Below are 13,468 nucleotides of genomic sequence, written 5' to 3' on the forward strand. Positions count from 1 at the left end.
CCAAGGAATGTACAGGGGAAGTTATTAGAACCAATGGAATGTAAATAAGAAGAAAGAAGAAAGAAAAGTGGATGAAAAAATTACCAGCTGTGAGCAGGAATCGAACCCACGACCTTCGAATAACGCGTTCGATGCTCTAATCACTGAGCTATCACAGCGGCCGTCCCTCCATCCACTTTTTGGGGTTTATACGTGAATTTAGAAGTAGGAGTGACAGTCAGCGCCATCTATAGTCAAACAACGAGTGTGAAAACACTCTTATTCGCATGTTTGGCGTCACGTAGCACGCGAACTTATTATGAGCGGGCAGCTGATTAATTGTCCCTCTTATACAACCTAAACACACCAAGTCTGCCAGTACGAGACCCTCGTTCAATGAAATAAGGGAGAGAAGTGTATACCTAAGGGCTCATATTTCCGTGTTTTAACACAATATTAATGAGATCTAACAGACAGTAATGCCAAGGAATGTACAGGGGAAGTTATTAGAACCAATGGAATGTAAATAAGAAGAAAGGAGAAAGAAAAGTGGATGAAAAAATTACCAGCTGTGAGCAAGAATTGAACCCACGACCTTCGAATAACGCGTTCGATGCTCTAACCACTGAGCTATCACAGCGGCCGTCCCTCCATCCACTTTTTGGGGTTTATACGTGAATTTAGAAGTAGGAGTGACAGTCAGCGCCATCTAAAAGCCAAACAACGAGTGTGAAAACACTCTTATTCGCATGTTTGGCGTCACGTAGCACGTGAACTTATTATGAGCGGGCAGCTGATTAATTGTCCCTCTTATACAACCTAAACACACCAAGTCTGCCAGTACGAGACCCTCGTTCAATGAAATAAGGGAGAGAAGTGTATACCTAAGGGCTCATATTTCCGTGTTTTAACACAATATTAATGAGATATAACAGACAGTAATGCCAAGTAATGTACAGGGGAAGTTATTAGAACCAATGGAATGTAAATAAGAAGAAAGAAGAAAGAAAAGTGGATGAAAAAATTACCAGCTGTGAGCAGGAATCGAACCCACGACCTTCGAATAACGCGTTCGATGCTCTAACCACTGAGCTATCACAGCGGCCGTCCCTCCATCCACTTTTTGGGGTTTATACGTAAATTTAGAAGTAGGAGTGACAGTCAGCGCCATCTATAAGCCAAACAACGAGTGTGAAAACACTCTTATTCGCATGTTTGGCGTCACGTAGCACGTGAACTTATTATGAGCGGGCAGCTGATTAATTGTCCCTCTTATACAACTTAAACACACCAAGTCTGCCAGTACGAGACCCTCGTTCAATGAAATAAGGGAAAGAAGTGTATACCTAAGGGCTCATATTTCCGTGTTCTAACACAATATTAATGAGATATAACAGACAGCAATGCCAAGGAATGTACAGGGGAAGTTATTAGAACCAATGGAATGTAAGTAGGAAGAAAGAAGAAAGAAATGTGGATGAAAAAATTACCAGCTGTGAGCAGGAATCGAACCCACGACCTTCGAATAACGCGTTCGACGCTCTAACCACTGAGCGATCACAGCGGCCGTCCCTCCATCCACTTTTTGGGGTTTATACGTGAATTTAGAAGTAGGAGTGACAGTCAGCGCCATCTATAAGACAAACAACGAGTGTGAAAACACTCTTATTCGCATGTTTGGCGTCACGTAGCACGTGAACTTATTATGAGCGGGCAGCTGATTAATTGTCCCTCTTATACAACCTAAACACACCAAGTCTGCCAGTACGAGACCCTCGTTCAATGAAATAAGGGAGAGAAGTGTATACCTAAGGGCTCATATTTCCGTGTTTTAACACAATAATAATGAGATATAACAGACAGTAATGCCAAGGAATGTACAGGGGAAGTTATTAGAACCAATGGAATGTAAATAAGAAGAAAGAAGAAAGAAAAGTGGATGAAAAAATTACCAGCTGTGAGCAGAAATCGAACCCACGACCTTCGAATAACGCGTTTGATGCTCTAACCACTGAGCTATCACAGCGGCCGTCTCTCCATCCACTTTTTGGGGTTTATACGTGAATTTAGAAGTAGGAGTGACAGTCAGCGCCATCTGTAAGCCAAAGAACGAGTGTGAAAACACTCTTATTCGCATGTTTGGCGACAGCTGGTAATTTTTTTATCCACTTTTCTTTCTTTTTTCATCCACTTTTCTTTCTTCTTTCTTCTTATTTACATTCCATTGGTTATAATAACTTCCCCTGTACATTCCTTGGCATTACTGTCTGTTCTATCTCATTAATATTGTGTTAAAACACGGAAATATGAGCCCTTAGGTATACACTTCTCTCCCTTATTTCATTGAACGAGGGTCTCGTACTGGCAGACTTGGTGTGTTTAGGTTGTATAAGAGGGACAATTAATCAGCTGCCCGCTCATAATAAGTTCACGTGCTACGTGACGCCAAACATGCGAATAAGAGTGTTTTCACACTCGTTGTTTGGCTTATAGATGGCGCTGACTGTCACTCCTACTTATAAATTCACGTGTAAACCCCAAAAAGTGGATGGAGGGACGGCCGCTGTGATAGCTCAGTGGTTAGAGCATCGAACGCGTTATTCGAAGGTCGTGGGCTCGATTCCTGCTCACAGCTGGTAATTTTTTCATCCACTTTTCTTTCTTCTTTCTTCTTATTTACATTCCATTGGTTCTAATAACTTCCCCTGTACATTCTTTGGCATTACTGTCTGTTATATCTCACACATATATCTATATATATATATATATATATATATATATATATATATATATATATATATATATATATATATATATATATATATATATATATATATAAAAGCTCAGTGGTAGAGCATCGAACGCCATGTCACTGCAAAAAAACAGCACCGATTTCATGACCACTGGCATCAGTTTAGAGAAAAATCAGTGCCGCATCATCGACTTAACAAAGTACTGGCCCTTAACAAAGCAACGGAGAAATTCCCTCAGACGAGGCTGTCCACCATGCTTCCAAAATTTAACTTTGCCACTTCATCTGCATAAAAGAAATCAATCTCTTTTCACTAATACTCGTGCTTTGTGTGGCATCTCTCTAGCCCCGCCGCGGTGGTCTAGTGGCTAAGGTACTCGGCTGCTGACCCGCAGGGCGCGGGTTCGAATCCCGGCTGCGGCGGCTGCATTTCCGATGGAGGCGGAAATGTTGTAGGCCCGTGTACTCAGATTTGGGTGCACGTTAAAGAACCCCAGGTGGTCTAAATTTCCGGAGCCCTCCACTACGGCGTCTCTCATAATCATATAGTGGTTTTGGGACGTTAAACCCCACATATCAATCAATCAATCATTGTGTGGCATCTCAATTGTACGCAATGCCCTCGAGTGATAGACTAGGAAAACATTGCTTGTGAAAACAAAAAATAAGAAAAGCAATCCTGTTTTCATTATTACATTATTCAAATCTAAAGGTGTCCTTTGACCTATGAAGCCTGACCGATGTCAATAATTTATCTGCTGTTTAGATATTTACAACGACTGCATGCTGAATGTCAATTATCTTGCTTGTCGGAGAGACATCATCTTGTGGAGAGCTGTGACTGCTTTTTTTCATCCTAAAGCCTAAGTTGCACATCACTCAGTGCTGAGAGCAGTGTTCTTATTTCTTGCTTGCAGGTTTTAATACTTCACTTGGTTTTTATTTTGGCAGTAAAGGTACAAGCATTAAATTTTGATCAGTACCAAACTGAATAGTCATCATTTAGTGTAAAAATTACTTGCAGCGTCGCACTTATGTTATGATTCATCTATACCATAGTATGCACTTTTCGCATTATGGTCTTTGCCTATTGTCTCTAGTTAGAGTGGCGAACCAATATTGTGCATCTCATAAACTCGTTTACGTTCAACAAAAAATGATTGCATATATGAAATCAGAATGAAAACCAAATCTGTTCAGTTTTATCTAATATAAATAGAAAATACAGCTAATAGATCCGTGCCCCATATCCCTCCTTAAAGCCGGTGATATTGTTACGGAGCTCGCAAACACACGGAAGAGAGGAACGAGCGTATTTCCTATATTTACATGCCAAAGTGACGCTTCAGAGCTGCCAGTCTCTCGCGCGGCGAGTCCACTTCTTTTTCATCGAACTGTTGTCCACGACGGTAGAGCCATGCCCACTGCCTCGTAATATCACCCCCGGCGAACAAAGCGCCGTCACGGCGCCCCTAAGTCAATCAGGACTGGCAGTATAGTAGGGCTTTAGGCGCGACACATGAACAACATCAGTAGATGGTGTAGCAGAGGATGAGTGCGGTTGAACGGGAGTGATGAGGTAGTCGACGTCGGTGACCTTGCGGAGAACTTTGTAGGGTCCTGTGTATCGTGGGAGGAGCTTCTCGCACAAACCTTCACGTCGATACGGCGTCCAGAGTAGGACAAGAGAGTCATCAGGGTAGTCAACGTCGCGGTGCGAGTCATCGTAGCGGACTTTTTGTGCGGCCTGAGAAGCACTGAGCCGAGTGTGCGCGATTTGGCGAGCGACGCGGGCTCGAGAAGCAGCGTCCTGCGCATACACCGTTGGTTGGATAGTAGCAGAAGGAAGGAGTGTGTCGAATGGCAACGCAGGGTTGCAGCCGTACAAAAGAAAGAATGGAGAGTAGCCGGCGGTGTCATGTCTTGACGAATTATATGCAAATGTAACGTAGGGGAGCATTGCGTCCCAGTCACGGTGGTCAGCAGAGACGTACATAGACAACATGTCTGTAAGAGTTCGGTTGAGACGCTCCGTGAGACCGTTAGTCTGGGGATGGTAGGCAGTAGTAAGGTGATGTTCGGTAGAGCAGCTCCGGAGGATTTCGTCGATAACTTTTGCGAGGAAGCAGCGGCCCCGATCCGTCAAAAGCTGGCGCGGAGCTCCATGCCGCAGAATGACGTCATTTAGGAGAAAGTCTGCGACGTCTGTAGCGCAGCTAGTTGGCAATGCACGAGTTATCGCGTATCTGGTCGCATAGTCGGTTGCGACAGCGATCCACTTGTTGCCTGACACGGACGTCGGGAAAGGTCCGAGCAAGTCGAGGCCGATGCGGAAGAATGGTTCCGGGGGAATGTCGATAGGTTGGAGCAGGCCAGCCGGACGGAGAGCAGGACGTTTCCGACGCTGGCAGCGCTCGCAAGCAGCGACATAACGGCGCACAAATTTATACATGCCAGGCCAAAAGAACCGTTGCCGCACGCGGTGATAGGTGCGTGAAAAACCCAGGTGTCCCGCCGTCGGTGCGTCATGCAGATGTTGAAGAATAGTGGCACGCATGTGTTGGGGAATAACTAACAAATATTCCGGGCCATCAGACTTCATGTTGCGACGATACAGAATGTCGTTGCGAAGGACATATTGACGGAGAGAAGGGTCGGAATGTCCTGAAGATACTCGCTGAATGACCTTCTTGAGGGTTGCGTCCCGGCGCTGCTCTGTGCCGATGTCGTGCAAATCAGATATGGCGAGCACACAAGAATCGCCTTCATGGACAGCGAGGCTAGCAGGGTCCACCGGATAACGCGAGAGACAATCAGCATCTTGGTGCAACCTGCCCGACTTATAAATTACGTCGAAGTTATACTCCTGGAGACGTAGAGCCCAGCGACCTAGGCGACCAGTTGGGTCCTTGAGCGACGACAGCCAACACAGAGCGTGGTGGTCCGTAATAACTGAAAACTCGCGGCCATACAAGTAGGGGCGAAATTTCGCTACAGCCCAGACCAACGCAAGACACTCGCGCTCTGTTATCGAATAGTTTCGCTCAGATGTGGAGAGAAGGCGGCTGGCATACGCAATAACACGCGTTTGGCCTCCCTGGTGTTGAGCGAGGACGGCGCCGATTCCGTGAGCACTGGCGTCTGTGCGTACTTCAGTCGTCGCAGACGGGTCAAAGTGAGCCAGTATTGGTGGTGAAATGAGCAGGTCGATCAGCGTGGAAAACGCAGCTGCTTGGTCTTGGCCCCACGAGAAGGGCACGTTCTTTTTGAGAAGATCAGTTAGTGGTCGTGCAATTGTAGCGAAATCGCGTATAAAGCGGCGGAAGTACGAGCATAAGCCCACAAAACTCCGAACATCTTTGGTTGAAGAAGGCAGAGGGAAATTCTTGACAGCGCTAATCTTGTCAGGGTCAGGTCGGACGCCAGCAGCACTTACAAGATGACCAAGGATCGTGATTTGTTGTCGGCCGAAATTGCACTTTTTCGAGTTCAGCTGGAGTCCTGCTCGACGAAAAACGGCTAAAATGGTCGACAAACGAGTTAAGTGAGTTTCAAATGTTGGGGAAAAAACAATCACATCGTCGAGGTAGCAAAGACAGATGGACCATTTATAACCACGAAGAAGAGAGTCCATCATGCGTTCGAACGTTGCCGGGGCGTTGCACAGCCCAAAAGGCATAACCTTGAACTGATAAAGGCCGTCCGGTGTGATGAAGGCAGTCTTTTCTCGGTCTAAGTCGTCGACAGAAATTTGCCAGTAGCCCGAACGCAGATCAATAGATGAGAAGTATCGCGCGCCATGAAGGCAATCAAGGGCGTCGTCGATTCGTGGCAGCGGATATACGTCTTTGCGGGTTATCTTGTTCAAGGCACGGTAGTCAACGCAAAATCTCCAGCTGCCATCCTTCTTTTTCACTAAAACAACAGGTGACGCCCATGGACTTGAAGAGGCCTCTATGACTCCTTTGGAGAGCATTTTCTCGACTTCTCGTTGTATGACCTGGCGTTCGGACTGGGAAACACGATACGGTCGCCGTCTAACAGGATTAGCATCGCCGGTATGTATTTGATGACGCACGAAGGACGTTTGCCCTAAAGGGCGGTCATCGAAGTCGAAAATATCTCGGTAGGTAGTCAGAACGTGGTGAAGTTGCGCCAACTGACAGGGCAGAAGATCAGGGGCGATCATCATCGTGATTTCGTCGCTAGGTGCGTTTGCTCGGCTGGCTGCAGTAGGGGACGAACAGTCTTCAGGGTCCAATGCCACGATGCTACATGCATCAAGTGGGGAAACGTGGGCTAACGAAATGCCTTGCGGGAGAACTTGGGTCGAACTACTGAAGTTAAGGAGCGGAAGCTGAACGTAGTTGTCCACAATAGTCACGATTGTATGCGGCACAGCAACACTTCGAGCCAAGAGCACATCCACCAATGGAGACACTATGTAGTCACCGTCAGGAAGAGCTGGTGATATCGTTAAGGCAACACACGTGGTGGCTTGCGGTGACAGCCGAACATAATCAACAGCGCACAAGCGGTGTGACGGTGAGGACGGCACAGGTCCAAGTCGAGGCAGTTCAAGTTGAAGAACGCCGGTTGCACAGTCGATGAGAGCAGCATGGGTGGACAAGAAATCTAAACCAAGAATTAGGTCATTTGGGCACTGCTCAATAACTGCAAAGAGAACAGATGTGGGGTGATCGGCGATAGTGATGCGTGCTGTGCACATTCCTGTGATGGCAAGACTTCTTCCGTCGGCGACACGAATAACGCCAGGGGCAGCCGGTGTGAGCACTTTCTTCAGGCGGCGACGAAGTCGGGCACTCATCACAGAAATATGCGCCCCAGTGTCAACAAGTGCAGAAACAGTCAGGCCGTCAACGTCGACGTCGATCAAATTTCGTCGTGTCGGCAGTACAAGGAGAGGATTTGAGGTCGGTACCGAGGATGCAGCTTCACCTCCAAGAGCTGCACCGCTTAGTTTCCCTGGTGAGAATTGAGCGGGGAGGTCGGGCGTCGTCGTAGAGGAGAAGGGGACGACGGGCGACGTCCTGGCGGCGAACGAGACTGGTGACGTCGAGGCGACGGTGAGCGGCTGTGCTGCGTATCAGGGGCATCGCAGGCGTAGGAATCGACGGGCAGAGGCCGGCGGTAGTTGTCGGCGATCGGCTCAGGAGGTTGGAAACGACGGTAGCTATCGGTGCGGCGAGCAGTGTTATACTGGTTTCGGGACGAAGACCAATGGTTGTGGCAATACCGTGCGACGTGACCTATGCGGCGGCAGTTAAAGCAGATCGGCCGATCATCCGCAGTTCTCCATTCGGCCGGATTGCGAGAGCGTGGATAAGACCTTTCTTGGGGTGGTGACCTGGGGCGAGGCGGCGACCTTGAACGGAAGCCAATTGGTCGAGACTGAGCAACGGCGCAGACATCGAAGCCCAAATTGCTCAGTTCTTCCCGCACAATCGACTGTACCAAGCAAACCTGAGGTACTTGCAAATCGACGTGGCCGTTGGCGGGAAGAGTAGGTGTAATTGCTTCGATTTCCCGCCGGACAATTCGCGTAATTTCAGACGCTGGTGAAGACTGCCGATGGGCGCACAGTCCATCTTCGCAGGAGGACGTCGCTGCGGTGTTCGGCAGTCGAGTAAATGATCTTGAAATCCGCCTGCTTTTGGCCAGTTCAAAACGCCGGCATTCCTCAATAATTTCGTCGACGGTCGCACAGTTCCGGCACATTAGCAGGTTGAACGCGTCGTCCGCTATGCCCTTGAGGACGTGGCCAACCTTGTCAGACTCCGACATGTCGTTGTCAACTTTACGACATAGAGCCAGTACGTCCTGTATATATGAGATATACGGCTCTGTGGACGTCTGAGCACGTATAGACAACTCCTTCTTTGCAGCCGCCTTTCGACCGATGGGCTTCCCAAATAAGTCGCGAAGCTTTTCCTTGAAGGTGTCCCAACTGCCGATCTCCTCCTCATGGTTCTCGTACCAGACTTTGGCCGTGCCTTTCAGGTAAAACAGCACATTGGCCAGCATAAGAGTCGGATCATACCGGTTGAGAGCACTGGTGCGTTCGTAGTCGGCTATCCAGTCGTCGACATCAACTTGGTCCGTACCGCAGAACGTTCCAGGATGCTTCGGATGCGTCAGCACGTACGTGGGTGGGGGTGGGGCCAGTGGAGGCGTTGCCGTGGATGGTGCGGGCGTCGCCGAAGCCGATGGAGAGGTGGCCGTGGGATCAGTCCCGTGTTCCATCATGGAAACTCCGATTTGACGACCACTGCGGAGCTCCGTTGTATGGCGCTTCGTTACCCAGCACTCCCACCAATTTGTTACGGAGCTCGCAAACACACGGAAGAGAGGAACGAGCGTATTTCCTATATTTACATGCCAAAGTGACGCTTCAGAGCTGCCAGTCTCTCGCGCGGCGAGTCCACTTCTTTTTCATCGAACTGTTGTCCACGACGGTAGAGCCATGCCCACTGCCTCGTAATAATATATAGCCATATTATTGGGCAAAGTACCACGCATATCTTTCTTTGCGTCGCCTGCCTATAAAAGTACCACTAATTAGAAAATCTTGGGATATGTACAACATAGTGGATAGTGTCATTTACGAGATGTTCAGTCACCTTTGATGAATATACATTGGTGACATATATCGGCGATGCAGATACCAGACCTCAGGAAAGAGGAGTTCTTTGTGTCGGCGCTCCACGTCATCAAGGCATACGTAACTACGGAGCTTCGAAAGCTCAAGTTCATTGGTTACAGGAATGATTTCGGGTGAGATATGTTTTGTCTTTCATGCTACTTTTATAGTTCGTCATGCAATGGCTCTTTATATATAATCATGGAGTCTGTGTCATTCTTTCTTTATGGTTGCTGTTCACCAGGCTGTGTGTATGCTCACCTCTGTTGTGCGCCGATGCGTGTTTGGTTATTAAAATTATACACAATGCGTAGTTTTAAGTGTCCATGAAGATAGAACTAATTGTTTTTTTCGGCATTGAGCCAAAAAGACGCCTTAAGAATAATTGAATGAATAGAACATTTCAGTATACGCTCCTACCCTCAAAATTCTAATGATTATCTTATGCGGACTAACTTTGCTCGTGAAAAATTTTTACAAAGGCTTCCAGTTATGTTGGGGATTATAAGCCACAGTGTTTTTCCTTCAACATGCGTCATTGTAACGAGTGGTGAATAAGTTCCCAAGATAGACGCTATATAAAAAATTAATGTACATACGAACACGCATAAAAGAGAGCAGGGCACCCACACCCACGAAAATAAAATCTCGGGAACAAGCAGAGATCCGGGGTCATGACTATTTCAGAAACGGCTTTCTCACCGCGTAACAAAAAGCTCTGTGCACCATATCTTGCGAGACGACAGAACGAATTTTATCTGTAACAGTGAGGTGTTTTACTGTTGAAATATGTCCCTATTGAGCTACAAGGGTCTAAGCACGGTCGGACACGTGATAAGCGAGAACGAAAACTTCTCGATGCTTATTATGCTACTAATACGGATCGCTGCCATATTTAGGAATTCCGCTTAAGCATTTCCTTAGATCTCTGAGTTGCCTGATAGTAAAAGTAAAAAAAACAGTTTTAGCATAAAGCGACACATTACCGAGTGTATAGGCATTTTATTCTTTGACAATTATCAATGCTTTGATTAGTTTTTGTTCGTATTTATTATTTGCACCTAAAACTTACAAACCACAGAGTAGTTGGGCCAATATATATTTTCTCATTTCTGTTAAAAGCTCTGGCAAGTGAAATAATCCTTAGAAATCGCGTATTGGGAATCGTTTATATCTTCAGAAGTAAGTGCAACTTTTACAATCATTTGTCACATTGACTGTGCTGCACGCGATTCATTTGCTCGCCCGCGTTGCCCTCTTAGCACTAAAGCTAAGAGTGGAACGTCGGCTTAAATAGCTACTGAAGTAGTAGCTCTAGCAAAACTTTTCATTAGATTTGCAGTAGTTATTCAGAAACGCTGGATTATTTCCTCTAGGCTAATGTATCAGGCCTGTTCTCACCAGTATTTTGGGCGTTTGAAGTACTAGAAAACGAAACATTACATGGCACAAGTTAACTGCAACGCCCTGCAAAATATGCTAATATTGATGAAACAGCTAATGAGGGAGACTTGTATTACAATTGGCGGCCAACTGTAGAGATATCTTGAAATTTTAAACCCCAGCCAGTTGGTTTATTTAAAAGAGTGCACACACACGTAATACTTACACGGCTAACTTGTTTATCTTGTGTGCTGAGTTATTTACGTGATAAACCCGTGCATCATTATTTTTCCTTGGCATTGTGCACTGCTTCAAAAGGGGTGAAAATCATGCCAACGTCACCCAGTTTAGCCAGATATACAGAATCCTGTCAGTACATACACGCCACTGAACGCTGCTATTACTAGCAATTGCACCGGTACCTGCCACTAGGTTGCTGTATTATTGCATGATAGCCTCAGATTGCTGTTTGTCTGGAACGTTTTATATTTGTAGCAAGTCAACCTGCTTGTCATGCAAAGACCATTAGAAACACGTTTGGCTGCTTTCGTTCTAAATAAAAGGCAGAGAATAATTTTTTAGTGGTAGACATACTGAGAAACTCACCAGTTTTGAAGTCATACGCATTGTAGATAGATGGATGAATGCAAAAACATAGCTGTGAAGTTATAGCTCACAAAATTTAGGCCAAACATTGATGGTTAACCAACTGCTGAACAATGCGTGCAGGGCAATGCTTCCATGTGACTTTGTGCATATACGCTAAAGCATTGCCCAATTGTAAAGCGGGCATAAAAACTGGATCGATAATAAATCTTCAAGTTTGGAATTAGTACAACTGAAAAAACCGCTATTAGCCACTGGGCTGCCGACCGCCGCCATACGTCGCCGAAGCAGGAGATGCGCCGATAGTATTCGCAAGTTTCATCGCCTATAGGGGGTGAACTGGACGGTTTATTAAGGCGCCCACAGAGAGTATCGGTGAAGGCCGGAGTCGCTGAGCACATATGAGGCATGCACTGGTTTGTTTTTGCTTTGCGATGGCTTTACCTTTTTGCAGTCTCATATTATGCACGACTTAGACGCTTCAAAACCTCGAATGCGATGCCTAGAAGAGGTCCTGAATTCCACACGTATCACTTGTCTTAGTGTGAAGGCTTTTAGCCCACATTTTTTAACGCATTTTTGAAAAACGTCACAGTTTTACTGCAAAGGCGAAGCAATGAACGTAATAACAGCAAATCGGAAGGTCTGTGCCATATGGCAAGCAGATTAGAACATGCCTCGTCTTTCTCACCCATAAATTACGCACGAAACGTACTCACTACAGATGAACGCAAATAAGCGTCTCAGTTGTTACTTTGCTATGGCTGAAAAACTCGCCCTTTTCGCAAACGAAGAGTGTGTAACGACTGCAGTGACCTTTGTGCGTCCAGTTACTACAAAAAAAAAACGCTCTAGTGAAAGCCCAACGCCAGTTTAGACATACATGCACATGCTTTGAACGCCGCTGCCCCATCGCTACTTCAATACTCTGAAGAGATCACGCTGGCGGCCGCGGAGCGACGTGACAGTCTATGGAGTTTGCCAAAAGGGCAAGAAACAATTTCAGCGCCCTTATTTCTCGAAACCACTATTACGACCAATGTTACTATTCCCCCCCCCTCCATTGGTGGAGACGTGGAGTTTTGAAACAGAGCCTCTCTTAGTAACGTTGAAATGTCACCTATATATGTTTAGATGAACGCAAGGGTAAGTTGAAGGACTAGTTTTCTTTGTTAGACGCACAGACAATTTTTCTCTTAGTTATGAATACGTCATGAGACTACTGTGTTTTTTTCCCTTACGGAAAACCTTCACCCGAAATGTTACATTTACTAATTCGGCATGACGTCTAGTCTTCCTGCATTTTCCCTTTGTCACACCAGATGGCGCATTGCTACCGATTAAACTGTACTTATTTCTCAGCTAGTTTGTTGATCACTGTATAAATATCGCATTGACGCGAAGAGGAAGGGGACGAGGCGAACCCACATTACAAGTCTGCCAGTGCCTGTGTCCAGTCCCTGTGAAACCTTTTTTTTTTGCTATCCTCCTAAAAAAGCCACGGTTTACTTCAGAAAACTGGTATTTTCTTTTTAATATTCATCTAAAACTAGCTTATTTATGCAGGTGGGTTCAACTACAACCGCAAGAGGACCCAGTGTACCAATATCTTGGCAACTTTATCCGTAAGCCCTTGGCTTAGTCTTACCGACGACCCACTTGCACGCTACTTCCTAAAGCCATTGTCACCTTAAACAGCTTCGTTTTCTTGTTAGCGATAATATTTGCTTTGCCAAATTTTACGAGGAAATGTAATTAGGACAGCACTCCAAGGCTTAGGCTATAAGAAATAGCAATGAAGTTGTACTAGTTTCGATGCATGAGTATGCCATAGTTTGAAAACAGAAGTTCCTTGTATTTTTATTCATACACCTATATACAATGCTTACAATATATGACAATCAATTTTTCAAATGCAACTGCATTTTTAGTCGGGCGATGTCAGGCGACCATCGGGATCCGTCCATCACCCTCTCCCATAGCAACAGCTGTGGGCACGCGCGTCCTTAGCTACCTGAGCCCTCACCCCATGTCACGCTATGGTCTCATCAGCCATCAGTATTACCTGCGAGCGCTCACGCTTATCC

At 46.1% G+C, this 13,468-nt stretch overlaps 1 protein-coding gene across 1 annotated transcript in view; it reads left to right on the forward strand.

The window, feature by feature from the left end:
* Positions 1-13,468, forward strand: part of LOC142803192 (neprilysin-1-like) — a 182,731-nt gene that overhangs the window by 92,088 nt on the left and 77,175 nt on the right. Inside the window, exons 4-5 of the mRNA XM_075888285.1 lie at positions 9,414-9,526; positions 12,948-13,006. Coding sequence (XP_075744400.1) covers positions 9,414-9,526; positions 12,948-13,006 — 172 coding nt within the window. The remainder of the gene's footprint in view (positions 1-9,413; positions 9,527-12,947; positions 13,007-13,468) is intronic.

This window comes from Rhipicephalus microplus, chromosome 3 (genome assembly GCF_043290135.1).
Source record: "Rhipicephalus microplus isolate Deutch F79 chromosome 3, USDA_Rmic, whole genome shotgun sequence".
Classification (NCBI taxonomy): domain Eukaryota; kingdom Metazoa; phylum Arthropoda; class Arachnida; order Ixodida; family Ixodidae; genus Rhipicephalus; species Rhipicephalus microplus.